Source organism: Xiphias gladius, chromosome 14 (genome assembly GCF_016859285.1).
Source record: "Xiphias gladius isolate SHS-SW01 ecotype Sanya breed wild chromosome 14, ASM1685928v1, whole genome shotgun sequence".
Lineage (NCBI taxonomy): Eukaryota > Metazoa > Chordata > Actinopteri > Istiophoriformes > Xiphiidae > Xiphias > Xiphias gladius.
The window spans coordinates 12,623,987-12,640,789 of record NC_053413.1 but is presented as its reverse complement, the minus strand read 5'-3'; the positions used below and the strand labels follow the sequence as shown (position 1 = coordinate 12,640,789).

At 39.9% G+C, this 16,803-nt stretch overlaps 1 protein-coding gene across 2 annotated transcripts; it reads right to left on the bottom strand.

Moving 5' to 3' along the window:
* Window positions 1-62: 62 nt before the first annotated feature.
* stk11 (serine/threonine kinase 11) lies at window positions 63-16,772 on the bottom strand. 2 transcript variants are annotated; one of them, XM_040144495.1, is made up of 11 exons: window positions 16,573-16,772; window positions 14,769-15,750; window positions 8,294-8,377; window positions 8,013-8,102; window positions 7,582-7,714; window positions 6,891-7,027; window positions 5,960-6,087; window positions 4,424-4,481; window positions 4,000-4,193; window positions 1,614-1,857; window positions 63-822 (listed from the first exon to the last, which is right to left on the bottom strand). In XM_040144495.1, exons 2-10 carry the CDS (start codon window positions 15,050-15,052, stop codon window positions 1,649-1,651), a joined length of 1,317 nt encoding a protein of 438 aa, XP_040000429.1. In that variant the 5' UTR covers window positions 15,053-15,750; window positions 16,573-16,772; the 3' UTR covers window positions 63-822; window positions 1,614-1,648. The 2 variants fall into 2 exon arrangements, with proteins under 2 accessions (XP_040000429.1, XP_040000430.1); XM_040144496.1 differs by lacking the exon at window positions 16,573-16,772 and adding an exon at window positions 16,323-16,566.
* Window positions 16,773-16,803: the final 31 nt, after the last annotated feature.

Genomic DNA, 16,803 nt, shown 5'->3' with positions numbered 1-16,803 from the left:
TTGCATAATAAAAAAAATGCTCAACTCAAAGTTAAACAGAAAGGATCATTCAACAAAACAGCCTGTTTGGGACATATTTTATATAAATAATAATTAAAAAATGTTCATTGGAAAAAAGAAAGAAAAAAAACCTAAATGGAAATCAAAAATCCCCAACAGGTCAGCAGTGGATCTCAAGGCTTCAGTCTGTCAGTCTTTCCACAAAACAAGCACTTTCCCTTTCTTCCAGCTCTGTACAGCATGCAATTTTTATGTTGGTGGTAGTAGAGTACTATCATAGAGATTTAAATATAGAATTATTCATAAATTTTGTTACTTTTTTTCTTTTTAATTTTTTTACACATCACAATGTGTCTTAAAAACTGCCATTAGGGTTCTGTAAAAACAAAGGTAGTCAAAGAAACAGAAGGTGGGGTGTAGGGGTGGGCGGTTGGGGTACAGGTGTGATGGTGTTTGTAATGTTCGGTGCAACACTTGGCCCTCCAAAAGAGGATGACAGCATGGAGGCAGGGAAATGACCAGAACCAGACAACAGAAGTGGATGACATGAGTTGAAAGAAGCCAAAATTTTGGAGAAAAACAAACAAATAAACAAAACAAAACAAAACCAAAAAAAAAAAAAAACCACCATCTTCACAGCCAGTGCCTCAGTCTCAGAGCAAAAAGAACATTTCATGCTGTCCTCCTCCTCCCCGTCACTCATACCGCATCTTCAAAAGACTCTGCAGGCCAGTGGTCCAAGGAGGTATGGGGCATTAATGTCAGCAGGTTTCTCTCACAACTGTGAGGACTCCAGACACAGAAGGACGGGGACAGGTAAACCTAAGAGGGACAGAGACAGACAGCAGAGTATAAACAGACGTTTGTTGGAGTTTCACTTTTAGTTGCTCTCAATATACACCAATGACCAAAAGTTTCCTTGAGATAACACTGAATAGTATAAAAGAATTATTTCAAGACAAGTTCTAACTGGTGCTGCTAACACAAAAGACTCATCCACAGGGTGAGAAAGAGACAGACAAACATCCCACGGCCCACTTTATCTCATCCAGGGTGAGTCATCGCCTGAACAAATTAATACACAGCATCTCCTCTGCACTGCAGCCATGACAAACAGCCTCATGCCGTGAGTGGATTGTATGTGCGAGAGATTGAAAGAGCAAACTGTGGGTGGTAACTGGAGAGGGAGGAGGACAACCTGTTAAATAGGTTTTCATGCTCGCAGCATAAATCTGCCCCACTTCTTCGCCTCAGTGAGGTCCATTGATGAACCCTCAGAAGGCTACAATCTAGATAAACCCTTACAGGAACAGTAAAGTGATGCTCCAAGACCGGACCAGCCAGATCTAGTTTTTTTTTTTATGACTGTATAAGAAAGTGCCCATGTGTTTGCCTGGGGAGCGGTGGTGAGTCAGAGCACTGCTTGCTGAATACCAATACCCCCCCTATTTCCTCTTACACTCCTCCTCCCCCTCCTGCCTGATACTCATCTCTACATCTCTGTCTGTTCTAACTTATCTAATTTCATCCCTCCAATCTATTCATCCTCTTTCCACTGTATAAAAAGGTGTCCTTCAGAAGCACCAGCTTTTGTTAACAGTCTGCACACTCACCAGGTGGATTGTTGCCGAGGGAGGAAGGGGAGGGGTCATTGCTGTTTGCAAGTGGAAAGCTTGCGGATCTTGCTGGCTGTGGAGACTCCTTTGCGTGAGGGGTTGGACGAGGAGGAAGACCGGCGTTCGGCTTTGGCCTTGCTGTTCAGAGAACCCCCCTCTGTCCCGTTCACACAAACTGGCTTGGCTACAGCTGGACTGTGGTCTGCGTTCCCCTGATCCCGATGTTCCTCAGCCACTTGTCCTAAAAGCACACACACATTAGGCCCAAGACAAATCTATCACACTTCCACACAAGTTCTGACAGCGTTGACCGCTGCTTTATTGATCGCGTGTGAGGTAAAGGCATGAGCGTGCACAACATCAGTGATAACATGGATAGAAATCCCCACAGAGCTGCTGCTGTAAAAACTGTAAATATGTTTTTTTAAGAGGGGACCTTTAAAAAGTTCATTTGTCAGCAGCAGCAGCAAAATGTCAAGTCAGATAACCAGGAGAAATACAGTAACCTACAACAACAGGAAATCCTGTCCAGTATCAGGAAAATAGGCCCTAACCTTAGTGTGAATCGTTCATTTCAAGTGCAGAGGTGTGTGTGTGTGTGAGAGAGAGAGAGAGAGAATGTCAAGCTGGCAAGCTGGGACCATGCAAAACTTTAAATGAGTTCCCACACTGCAAAAACTGTAACACAGAGGAGAATGTGTGAAGCGGTGAGATGTAGTTACTGCTGAAGAGAATCACCAAACTGTTGTTTAATTTACCATACACACTATTACTTAATTCATGTGAAGCATCCTGTGAGTGACAGTGCTCAGCATGTGTAGGAGTGAACCCTGGAAAACCATTCATGCTCCCACACCAAAACCCTTTCCATCGGACTATTTTTAGATTGCTTCATTCACATTCTGCAGCTCCATTTGGTTTTTATGTGGGGCACCACTTCTAGATACCCGAGACCGACTACTGCATTTATTATTGCTAGCTGTTGCCTAGCAACAAATAAAGGCTCTGAATTCTGGGGAAAAAAGATAAAAGGAGTTGGGGAAAAAAATTAAATCAAAAATTAAGATGCTGTCATGATCTACTCAGTCAACACACTGGTTAAGTTGTAAACGCAGGTCACTATAAGTAACGTTTCAATATTTTCTAAAACTATGAAAATAGAAAGGCTTTTTTGCTTTAATCACGAGAAGAGAAAAACGGGAAGTCATCTTCCTACATAGCTACCTATATACCTACATTCATGAAACATAGTAAAAGAAAAACTAATTTGGATGAGATCACTGCAGCTTTACAAGTTGGTTTAAGTCCATGTGGGTAAATAAAAACTCCAAAATCCAAAAATAATTCTTTAATCATGGTGAAAAACACGACCGCAGCTTCTGTATTAATTGAAATTTATATTAGCAGGATGGATGCATCACTTACTACTGTTTGGTGAGGGAAAACTGAACAAAACAACCCCACCCTTCCAACAGGAAAGTGGCTAACATGACAACAAAGTAAGGCAAAAAAAGGATATAAAATTAAATGGTAATTGATTGTAATCTGATTATCATGCTACATAAAGTAACACATTTCTGGGTTCACATTTTCTTATTTGCCTACTGTTCCAGTTTTAGTATGGTGAAGAAATGGCAATTTCATTTTTTGTAAGGTGGAATTGAAATAAATGTAACAGGGCGGCCCTGTATAAAAACAACAAAGCATCTGATAATTACAAACTGAAGAATTGAGCCGTACACCATAAAGACATACTTAGTGGCAACATTAGGTCTGTGTTTGTATTCCTGACAACAAAGAATCCAAGGGTTTCCCAGTCATCTAAAACAAGTGGGTTGGGTGAAAACAACCAAGAGGATGAAGCTTCGGAGGGAACTGCTAAAGATGAGTGAAATGAGAGGGCAATGTTTATACTCTGTTTAATAGAATCTAAACAGTTCCTGTTGCTGCTTTTCACTTTCCATTTAAGTGCACCATGTATGGCTTCTATAGCTTTTAGTCAAAGGCCAAAGCTTAGTGGTCTGTTATAGAGAAGTTGGTGTAATTTCACAAGTGAAAACTACATTTCTGACTCAAGGAGGTGGTTTGATGTAGAACTGCAGTTTGGGCAGATTAAACTATACAGCAATGTTTCTTTTCTGTAACATATTTCTAAAAAGGATGGATCGGTGTGGTCATGCAAGAGGAGGAAGTGTCTAACAATGAGACGACACACAGACAGCTACTCTTCTTCTCAAAGTCAAAGAAAAAGAGGACTAACCAAAACAACACAAAAGACATTTACTAATCACTGCTTACTGTCTTAACAATTTTGGGGGAACAAAACTACAACAACAACAAAAACAAACATATTTAACTGTAAGAATTGTGAGCTCACACTTACCTGGCACTGTGAAGTCCTGAGTGTATATGATCTCATCCTCTCCGTCGTAGAGCTCGTCATCGTCATCCTCTGTGTACCCATGCAGATCTTCCAGGTAGGGCACGACCGTCATACTCCGCCAAGGGTCCCTGCTCTCTGCGCTGGCAGGGATGGGCACAGGGGGCTCAGACGGAGGGTGTTTCTTACGCACCCAGCTGACAGGGACAGTGGGGGGGGGGGGGTGCGCATGTAAGTAACAGATCAGCCTTTAACTATGTTACCAGGACACCTCCTGTAGGTTAGGAACCTCACACATTTGCTTTAATTCATTTTACTACATTTGATCATTCTAGTGTTTAACAGGATATATGCCGATAGTAGCAGGGCGAAGGGACTGCCATCTATCATGTTATACATGAAAAATATTATATACTCAATCACTCACTTGTGTTGCCTTATGTTCTGTATGGAAAACCTCTTCACGGGGTCGTACTCAAGCATTCCTGAAAAAACACAGATAGTAAAGGGTCACTTTAATCACAACATTTCAGAACAATTTCCCCACTCACATCTTCTGTGGAGCTTTTAACATAAACTGGTGAGAGGCAACAGCAATGTGGGGAGGGCTAACGGCAGAGATCGATAAACTCCTTCAAGTAACATTAATTCATGCGAGTAATAATAAATCACTGTGGGTCAAGGCACCCTGCAAAGCTGAAGGAATCCATGAGGTACAGTAAGGAAACAGCAATAGGAGTAACATAACAGCTGTACTAATGTAATGAAGATTTTGTGCCTTAATTACCATAATGTGGGCTGAATCTGTGGGAAAAGCAGAATGTCAGTGTGATAAGGCAGCAGTGATGCAGTGCCTATCCAGACCTAATAATGTAATTGTCTCCCAGTAGGCAGAGAAGGGCAGCATGTAGAGTGCTGATAGTAGTGCTGTGCCTGCTGAAGGACACCTTTTGTGGCACTGGGCTTATTTTAGACCATGTAATTATGGACTGAGTATCTCTCAGGTGCTGCGTCATCACACACAGACGTCACACGCTCACACAAAGTAGGGGTTGGAGGCCTGATGAGTTATTACAGGAACAGAATATAGCAGTTTTTTCCCCTGTTCACAGTTAGAACATTCAAAAAGCAGAGACACTGTTCAAAACACCTCCCCTTGACACCAAGTAATTTCAAATGTAGAGGTAAAATCCTATAAATTAAAGTATGAGTAGTGGGTTCATTTCCATAAAAGGACAAACTGAGCCAAGCTGGAAAATACGCTCGAATACCACTTAAACACACAGCTTTTTTTGGTACAGGCGTAATCTTCCCTGCATTCTTTTTGGATTTTAGACAGTTACTTTGCTGCCATATAGTCGATTATACTGTATGTTTGACTATAGAAGACTCTTTACTCTTTTTTTGCAGCATTCCACTCGAGAAAAGCAATGCCTCACTATGAAGTGTTTAGTATTCTGCTGCTGGCTCTAGATCAATGGAAACTACGTCAGCAGCTGGAGGGATTTCTACGGTTTGGAGGAAGCCTTGCCTGCTGAAAAGTCATAGTGACTCTTAATGTCACGGCACCACCTACTGGACACACTCAGAAAAGCTCACAAAAAAAGTGGCAGGGACTTTGTGATTTGCTCTCACTAGATAGCTGGACGATTCCATCTCAAACTGTTTCCATCTAATATTCTACTTTCGGTAATGCTACACAAACTTGAATTTTGTACTGACAAAAAAAAAAAAAATAATACTAAGAGCAAACCTTTTCACTACCATTGTTAAAACGAATGCATGACAATGTCCGATGATGCATGATGCAGTCAGAGCTATGACATTCAATGGATTAATTTGGCTGTGAATCAGTGACTATGAATCAGCCTCCACAGCCTCGGTGTGTAACCACACCAACACCTTGACAGTGAAGTTTAATTTCTCCTTAAGGTTAAAAGATTTAGCTCTGAACAACACTAACCTCGCAGCAGGTCTGACAAGAGGGGTCCACACTCTTCGGGAATAGTGTAGTCTCCTTTTCCAATGTTCTCAAATAGCTTATAGATGTTGTCCCCCTCAAATGGATACAGACTCGTTGTAATGTTGTATCTGAGTGGAAAGAAGCATTGGTCAAAAAATACTAAGAAGGGTTTCATAAACTTGGACCTCATTAATAGCTGTCACATTGGCTATACATATGAATTCAGATGTACTTTTCTGGTGTTATCTTTGACTGTTCCCTAAATTTTAATTTTACAGCTTTGGCAAACAGTATAACATGCCCACATACACCACTACTTGTCAATCTTCACTGTATTTTTCAGGCAGTGTGTCTAGTCATTTCCCTCAATCCTACACTTTAAGCTTGACTCTTTGTTGGAGGTGGACAACAGAGTATAATGGTGTGTGTGTATTTATATATATATATATATATATATATTATATATATATATATATATATATATAAATATATATATATAAATATATATATATATATATATATATATATATAAATATATATATATATATATATATATATATATATATAAATATATATATATATACATACACATATATACATACACATATATATGTACACATATATACATACACACACACACTACATAGAGAAATGACTGGTAATCAGTAAGTTCTTTTCCTAAGTGTCTTTGAGTATGACAATGAATCTCTATTAACTTCAGGGCAGCTGTTCTGACCTTTGAGCTCCCTATGAAAGAAAGGCAAGAGCGTTTAGCTATGACAATCAATTTAGAGACATAATCAACCAATATCTAATTTTGTCTGTTAGGAAAACAACTTAGCAGATCCTTTTTACTACAATTAAATCTTTGAAATACTACGAAATTTAAAGCATTCCCTGACTTGTGAGAACTTGATTAGTGACAACTCACAGTGTTACACCAGCAGACCAAATGTCTACTTTAAACCCTGAAAAGGTGTCCAGTCCATTGGCAATCTCTGGAGGCTGGAAGGCCGGAGAGCCCTGACTGGTGCGACATGTGTCATCCTCTGCAAATGGGTGAAGGGCCTGAAAAATACCCAGTGTATAGGATTAGTATGAATTTGAGTTAGTGTTTCTCTGTATCTATTTAAGCACAAATATTGATACTGAAATAACTGGACGATGAGGAAGAAAATTAAATTTTACACTCATCCACTGCTGCCACATAATAGAGGAAACCCTGAAACTCCAAATGAAATGCAAAATCTACAGTACTGTTTGTAGATTCATCCATTTAAGTGGACATTTATATAAAGTATGATACACCAACATAGAAACCATTTCTACAGAAGGAATTTCAGTGTGCTAACACTTAAAAACATACCTATCTACAGTTCTTTTCTTCTGACTGTTTTTGTGTATTTTCAAACTGCCTGTGTCCACAAAATAATACATTTTATGTATAAATTTTTATATAGCTTACATGTTCCAAACTACCAATACAAATTAGCAGGAATGTGTGGAAATGAGAAAGAAAGGTATTAATAGAGGTTTAATTTGCTGAAATCTGGTAGTTATGGGAAAAAACTATTCACGAGAATCTGGATGGTTAACACCATTATCCCGCAGCTTGAGCTCACCTCTGCTACTCCCAGGTCGGAGATTTTAAGTGCCCCGTCTGTGGTCAGCAGCAGATTCCCTGGTTTAATGTCTTTGTGAACTATTCCCTGGCTGTGCAAATATTCAAGGCCATCTAAGAGTTGGCAAAAGTACCTGCAGGGAGAGAAAAACATAGGGGTTGAGGGGTGGAAATCTTTCATAATATAAAAAGGTGTACAAAAACCATTAAGATATCAAACAATTTCCTTTTGTGGTCAGACGAGCCTTCGTCACTTTAGCACTTTAGCTACAGTGGCTTTCCGGCAGCGATTGGACATTTGTACAATCTACAGTCAGTTCTTATAAAGTAGAGGTCCTGCAGTCTAGGACCTAAACTTAGGCTTGGAGCAAAGGCTGCAGAGAGCCGCAGACTAAATATAGAAGATAGATAAATAAAGAAAAAGAGTCTTACCCGTGAGCTTGAAATACTGGAAACCTTTTCTCTGGGACGCTATCCAGCATTTCTTGCATCCCACAAACGCAATACTCCATCACCATATACGTAAGGTGTGAGTCAAGGGGATTTGCCAAACCAAACAAACAAACCTTTTAATAAAGTGAGCCAATTATAAAGCTAACTAACAAACAGAAATATTTAGGTATAGAAATAACCCTCATCAACAGCAACATTTAGTGCCTGAAATCATTTAAAAAACAACTCATATGCACATTCATTAAACAGCATGTGGATATATTTTCTGCTTCTCTTCATTGTAGAGGACATCCACCAACTGAATCACATTCTTGTGTTGGAGTCTTCTTAGCAGCTGAATCTCCCTATAATGCACAAAAGAAGAACAAAAACATGGCAAACATTAAGTAAACAAATAGACACGAGAGGAAGTGCTATGTCATTTAATATGGCCTTTGTCTGTGGTGAATGTAGGCTAAAGGCCAGGTGGCATTCATCAGCACACCAGCACCATTATGGCGCTGATAGCATGAGCACAAGTGTATCACTGGTTTCAATATCTGCATTTCTAATAAGCTTGTTGACTTAATGGCAACTCAAATAACTTCACAATTCAGTTGTTGCTGTTTTGCGTTTTCTTTTTCTATGAAATTCAAATCAGTTAATTTAGTAATCATTAGAAAAATCTGTATGACTTTTCTAAAAGGTGATTCATAGAAAACAGAGTTGAAGAATGATACCGTAATACTAAACTTGACACTGTCTACGATTTGTTCACAATTATCCACTGAGGTAATGTGTCATAAATATTGTTTGACTTTGTCAGTAGAGCCCAACTTCAACTAACACACCCACCAAAAACAGCCTAGTGAACAAGTGCTGCAGCAGTCAATTACGCCAGTCTCATTATAAAGACAGATAACCTGACAGTTCACTTTGCCACCTGAGGAGGAGAGGTTTAAATCAGAAGCATGGCAAAGCCCCCAGGAGACTCAACATTCATCAGGGAGCTGAGAGCTGGGGACACTAATGAATTTGGATCTGGATGGGAAGAGCACAAAGTAAAAACCATAGACTTCCCTAAACAAGCTACCCAAGATTTTACCTGACAGTTACTGGAGGGATTTTTGTGATTAGATTTCGAATTCTCAAGTCAGTACAGGTGGTGTCACTTGTATTTCCACAAGTTTTAGTTAGTATGAGGAAATATTAGCATTTGCCATTTGTCTCACTGCTGCATGGTTCACACTATTGCATAAGTCTGCCAGTAATGTCTTTAAATTAGCAGCCTAACCTTTTTTTTTTTTTTTTAATAAAAACTGCATACTAGCACACACTATTCACAATCCACTTTTAATCTGTGATTATTTTTAGAATTGTAGAAGATAAAATTTCTTGTATGGATTCTTGTATGAATACATTTTTCCCCTTCCCTCCTGGAAACACATGTGATTTAATGGATCAGGCAATAACAGGTCAAAGCTATAAAGGGAGTGCGCCTGTGTCAAAAAAAAAAAAAAATTCTCATGGCCCCTACAGCGCTGTGGTATCATCCGCTTTCTTTTTTTTTTTTTTTTTTTTACTTCAAAGCAATTTCGCAAAACACACTTTGGAGCTTCTCTGTCCCGTATCACCCTGCAGTTCATGAGCTGTGTTAATCCTCTGCCTTACACACAACCTTCCTACTGACAAATGGATATTCTGGGTCTATTCAGTGTCTCACTTGCACACAGACACACACAAGCAGTCACTGCTGCATCACTGCACTGGCCTCATGCACACATAAAAACAGAGCTATGACAAAAATATGTCAGGGCGTAATGAACAGCCTCATTTCAAGTTATACATCATCTCTGCTATTCATCTGAACATTATGTGCAGATGACATGTCTGAAATGTAGCAAACCACGCTGCATCTACATCACTGCTTATTTTCAGAAAACAAATCATAAAACAGAGGCAGCTCTGCCACTGATGGCACAGTGACTGCTGCAGTCCATCTGCAGTCTGAGTTAAAAATGTGTACTGATGGACATTGTGTGTTCAAGGCCTACGGACTGCGGAAATGAAAGGATTTCAACACTCAGCGATACAGCAGCTACAGTGGAACACAGCGGGAACATAAATAACTGATCAAAATCTGCATCTACAATGTGCTGGTCCACAGACTGCCTCTAGTTTAGGGCATGTGCGTGTCCATGTGGGCTCCTGTCATTCCAAACAAGGGTACAGCTTTCTTGGGCTGTTGCCGTAGCAACAGGACCGGCTCAATCAATGCCAGTATGGGCATGCCCATCCCCATAGCAACCCTGTAAAAGCAGGAAGTGTTTGGCAGACAGGAATGCTGAGCAGAAACTGAATGGGGAGGCTGGGGGTTACTATGGCATCCACACACACGGACAGGCCTTTATAGGCTCGAGGATCCAGCATCCATAGGCTGGAGGACGTAAGGCCTCCACTGAGTGAAACAGATGCAGAGAAAGAAAAAGCACGGGAAACACAGGCAAATCAATTTCACACATCATGGAACACTGCTGTGGACTTATTACCAAACACAATCATGTAGTCTACCACTGCAGCTTTGGCCTAAAAATAAAAGAAGAGCCAATATAAAAAAAAAAATAAAAAAAACTATGAAAAGAAGAGAAGTGGAAACAGTGCTCCAGACTAACCACCCTGACACCCAGGGGAAGGTAGGAATCATTCAGGGACTAAGAAGTATTTGGGACAACTTCAGGGTAATACAAAAATGGTATTAGGTAAGGCAACAACAGCTAAGAAAAGATGAGAGTGGGACTTCCAGTTTTTGAATTTAAGTACCTTTCCATCTGCAGTACAATACCTAGTATTTAGCCCCTTAAAATGGTTTATTTTGTATTATTATTTTTTAAAATTTCTGATACCAATCAATATTTAAAAAAAATAAAAAAAATAAATCAGTCTGTACCTCTTGATCAAAAGTAATTACAAATTGAAAACACAAAAAAACAAACTGCATAAGTATTCATCCCTTTGAAGTGAGAAGTTAGTAAAGGAATCTAACAGCAATTACAGATTTGAGTTTACGTTGTTAGTTTTGCACATCTGGACACAGCACTTTTTCACCCTTCTTGTCTGCAAAACTGCTCAACCCATGTCAAGTAACACAAGGACTATGACTTAACAGTAATTTTTAAGATAAGGCCGCAAATTCAAGATTCAATTAAGGTCTTGACTTACTTTTGGCAACTCTAGGATATTAATATAGTTGTTTTGAGTAATTCCTGTGTAGCTGTGGCTTTAGGTTTGGCTTGTTGTCTTGCTAGAAAATAAATTCTCTCTCTAGTCCTACTTTCTTGAGAAAAGCACCTCTAGACCTCTGTTTTGCTGTTTCCATGTTATCCTCTACCTTCACTTATGGCAAACACTAACCAAGCTGTCAGGTGAGATTTTTTTCAACCGAGGCAACAGCTGTTGCATGCACAATGTCTATCATCTCAGCCGTGCAACCCTGCAGCCCTGCAGCCCTGTTCAGAGCAGCCATAGGCCTTCTCACAAGGATTTTTTTTTTATGTCTGCCCTTACTGAGACATTTAATCTCGGAAATGTTTCTGTATCCTTCTCCTTACATAACTACATTACAGATATACTTGAAATATCCTTTTGTCTTCATGATTTAGTTTTTGCCAGGAACACACTTTGACTACATGCATCTCTGTTCAACAGTCGACTGCACCATTGATGATTTAAGTGTGTCATTGTAAAGGGACTGAAGCTGTCAATTATTTTGTGGTTGTGATTGGTAATTAATGTAGAATAATTTATTTTCACTTTGGCATTAAAAGAGCTTTTTATTTGAGAAATGTTTCTAGTTGTATCCAGTGTGATACAACATTGTATTAGATTAAAACATACATTCCAAGTGAGAAGGATACTTTTATAGAAATTGTAGGAAGGTGACTAGTTCTCAGAGGTTTCACAAAGCAATGGTGATCTTTACTCTGAAGCTAAACTGAATTGGTGAAAATTACAAATTGTCCAACATATAGCTACACCTAATGTATTAGCTGCTTTATCTTGATGTACTATGTATTATCAACTTTTTTAGTAAATTGCAGTATTGTTAGCTTCAACATTAGTCCTTTGGAAGCAGTTCTGCTAACATCGCTTAAATGTTAACATCTCCTCTCACACCCTGTCTACACAGAACGCCTTTCAGCCACCTTTTTCAGTCACTGATCTCAAGGAACATATATACTTCAGCATTCATCAATGCAGTACTTTACACCACCATAGCAGCTTGTTTGGCACACACTGAGTGACCTGAAGCGTCATTTTAAACTTCAAGTTAGTCCCCCCCCCCACTATTTCCACACATAGAGACACTTCTGAGTGGAAAGTACTGTGGCTGAAGGGATTCAGTGCAGACACTGACGGAGAGCTGCGGCTGCTGCTGTTGAACCGATGGCATGCTGCTTTCAGTCCCAACTAACTGTAAAATGGGCACAGGAAACATCGTATTTCTTAACTTAAAGTTGTCTGTCTTAGGTACTTGGTCTTATGTGAATACATGTAGGTTTATTTTTTATCTCATTAGACAAATAATAATCACTGCTGGGCCCGAACCTTTCCCACGTCCCCTCCTTCTAGCTGTCTTTGCCTTCCTCAGCTGTCACCATGATGTCAAGTATCAATTGAGAAATAAATTTGCCAGTAAATTTAAAAAGAGGCTACTCGTGTTTTGTATGATCAATTTAACTTCAAAATGGTAAACACAACACTTTGGGATAGACTTCAGTAAAGATAGTCTGGATATCTGATAATTACAAGGTACTAGGATCTCAACAAAACAGTTCTTACTGAGCTGTCTACGCAGGTTTTTCATTCTGCTTCTGCTGCCGTTTTGACGGCAGCCTACAAATCACGCCATCTTGCAGCTCTTCTTTCTCTGTGTGAACTCATTTTGACAGTTTTCTAAAGCTTCCTCTATAATTAGCACAGGCCCGCAGCGAAAGGCTGGTGTAATATTTAATAAACTACTGTGTGATTAAAACTTCTGATACTCATCGGGAAAAATGGGATGCAGGAAAAGTTTGAATACATAGAAATCACAGTCAAAGAGAAGGATATAGAAAGACAAATCAAAAACAAGAGAAATGACTTCAAATCCTACACTGCTGATAGAAATTCTGCCCAATAACTTCATACTACTTGTGACTTTAATCCAATTTAAACATCTAATTAGAAAACAGAAGGTTATGGTATATACTGCTGCTCATGCAGTTAAGATAAATTGTCTCTTAGCTGTATTCTACACAATAGATTATTTATGGAGGGGCAAATAATCAATAAAGTGATACACTGTAATACATTTTGTCGATATATGTTAAGATACATTGACAAAGCCTCACAGTTTGTTGTCATGTATTTATTATGGACTTTAGAAGGTTATCTGATAGTGGTGGGTTGTACTAACCACATTTAGGTGCAAACAATGAAACCAAGTTATTGAGAGAACTGAGACAGCTGTGTTAACCATGTTTTTCCTCATTCCTTCACCTCGATTAAGGCAACCAGGTTTCTTGTTTACGTGACATTTGCAAAACTGGGTTGATGTAAAAAGTTGATAATGACCCATTTACTGAAGTGCATGTAAACTGACTTAATGCAGCAGAGGTATCATCTTTCCATTTCCATTCTTCCTCTGGTAGTTATAATTTCTTAATGTTCTGCTTTGTCAGATTACAACTATTTTATGTTTAAATAAATGCACAGCTCTACACTGTGTGTGTAAAGGCTGAGACATGTTGTGCACGTTGCCAAATGAATTCTTATCTTATTTGTATGGCTAGGTATCGAATATTGTCAATTTTTGCGTACCCACTCACTTGCGGCTACTGCAAGAATTGACAGCTGTCCATGTCATGAACATGGGAACAGAATGAAACTTTTCTTTAATTGTTTTATCAGATATTTCTTAATTTAAGTCATAGTGTTGCACACGTATAACAGTATTTTATTCAACACTGTAAATATTTTGTTTTGGCCTCCAGTTGTTGAAGTTCTCACCTTGATGTGGTGATGCAGAAGTGTATTTAGAGTGTGTTGAGTGCAGTTTCACATCACTGTGTGTGGTAACAGGTGCAAAACATAACACTTCAAACCGAACCCAACAGTGATGCTGGTCTGAGGTCTAACAGACATGAAACCTTCAACCAGAAGAGGTCAGAGAAGAAATAACACATTATATTGTACTTTAAAATTGTACGTGACAAGTTTGGCTTATTCTGTTGAATGATCAAAAAGGTTGTTGTAGAAAGTAAATAATCAAAAAAAGTATCCTTTTAGTATTTTTAGTGGAGCTAGGATCCTATCATCCTATCAATAAATCATCAATACTGATGGTTAGGAGTTAGAGAGGAGAGGTTTGGAGTTGTTAGGGCAAAGGAGTGATAGATAATAACAGAGTGCCACGGAAATGAAGTGCCAGTCTCACTTGTGGCAGTCTTAAGAAACCCGATTGCCTGGTGTAAATATTCAGTGGGGTGATTCAAATGAACTAACTCACAATAAGATCACGTATTACAGTCAAATCAGTACACTGTGTCTCAGGATAACTGGCTATCACTAAGTGAAAAGACCATGCATCTTGGCATGCTGGGTCACCAGTGACACTGGTGTTATGACTGAACTGTCAGATGCAGAACAAAGAGGGAGATATGGTGTGAAACAAAGCAAGCTGAACCCCCCCCCAATAAAAGAAAAAATAAAACTCACTTTTTCACATTGGCTTCTCCATTAGGAATCCTCCTCAGCTTCTTCTTCTTTAGTATCTTGACAGCCCTGCGACAAAGAGTCTCTGAGTCCAGCATCTCTTTCACTTTGCCATAAGATCCCTCCCCTAGCAGATCCCCCATCAAGTACTTTCCTATCAGCTTTGCCCTCTTCCTCCGTGGCTGGTAGATCACCTCTGTAGAGTCAATGCGGTGAATGAAAGTATCCATCTCCATCAGTTCATTTTCATTTAGATAGTCAAGATGATGCAGCTCCCCGGTACTCATGACTAATAGTTCGGCAGCCACAGCTTAAACCCCCTGTGCAAAAAGATGTACGCAAGTAGCTGTAACTGCTATTGGAGAGTATTCCACTGGTAAACTTTCAGTTCTGAGCCCAGTATATGAATTCCACAAGATGGAATACAGACAAATTACAAAATACTGACTATGGGAAAGGGAGTAATCGCGCCTGAGAGTTGAGGGAGGAGGTGGGGGATCAATCCCAATTTGTAAACATTAGGGCTCTTTTTACTTGAGAGGTGCAGACAGAGGTGAAGAACCTGTTGGGTCCCGTGCCAAGTTAGTGCTTTATACTGTGCATTATGTACATCAGTGACAAGTGCAGTTGAATAGAAATGAGAAAATTGTGGTTTTAAAATGTTATTCCTCTTCACTTAACTCTGGATCACCTCTATATGAATTTAATAGCATACAGCCTTAGATAGAGGCAACCAGTCCTGCTTCAAGGCTATGCAGCACAGCATTTCTGTAGAAGCCCCATGCTGCATAGCATAGTTTTCCTCAGGACACAAAAGCATACACAGCTGGACTGGATCCAAGCACAGATCTACAGCCAAATGCATGCAGCAGTATCAGTTCAATCTCTGGTATCAGCCCGGCTCCTGGAGGTCGACTGAGCCATCCAATGTGTCCAGCCGTCCTCAGGTGTCCTCCATGCTACCACGGTTCCTACAGCCTGGTGCCTGAAAACAAGGGTTATTTAAACATTAATGTAAGTACACACATGGCCTTCGCTCGCTTCAGAACTAAGTTAGCCTTCTGATAAACAATCCGTCCAGACATCAACATTGACCAGTTAACCTTACTGGGTTTTCCTTTCTGCTGTGAGGCTCACATCAGACACCGAATGCTTATCAGCTATTTAAGTACATATTAACACCTTGCCTTGTTTAAACAGAGTCGCGTGAGAGTTACGATTGACACATGCATTGCTTAGTTGAAATAAACATGTTTAAGTGTTAATTGATAACTAGCTGCTAAGCCACCATAGCGCGTCTGCTTGAATGAACTAGCGCACCAACATAAACTCTCAGTTTGTGGCTCTAAGCCATGAACGCCTTCAGTGACTATTGCAGGTTTTAACTCAGAAGCCTGCCTTAAAGCAGCGACAACTAATTTAATGTAGACTAAGACTGACGGTGGACGACTGGGGAGGATAACCCAAACGTCGTCACACAACTGTAGCTAACGGTGGACATGCAGCGCTAGCTAGCCAACTTTGCCTGACGTTGAGATTAGCGTTAGCCAACTTCACCTCATATGCCGGCGGAGCAGGAGAAATCTAGACGACGGGCATTGTTCTCTGACTGTACTGCAGCAGGCTCGCCCATCAGCAAAACCAACATCAGCTCTAACATCCAAATCATTCCTCGATACAGGAGAAACAAACCAGATATATTAAGCTAACGCAAGCTAACCGGAGTTGCGTTGGCTAGCAAGCCGCTCAGATTCCAATTTAAATTGCTAGCTAGTTAACCCAACTAACTCCGGGTGCTGGGTCTCACCTAGATCCACACGAATCCCGTTTCCGTTGCAGGTTTTATTTCCTCTTTGTGTGGCGGTCTGTGGTGAAGTAAATGTTTCACTTGGGTCTGGCAAGATATCGGTTAAATTTTCTGACTCTTCGTGTTACTCTTGCCACTCAGGTTGTCGCCATCTTGTTTACCTCCCCCCCAACTCGCACTGACAGCCCATACGTTACTGCGTCAAATGAAAGTTTTTTTTGTTTTTTTCCT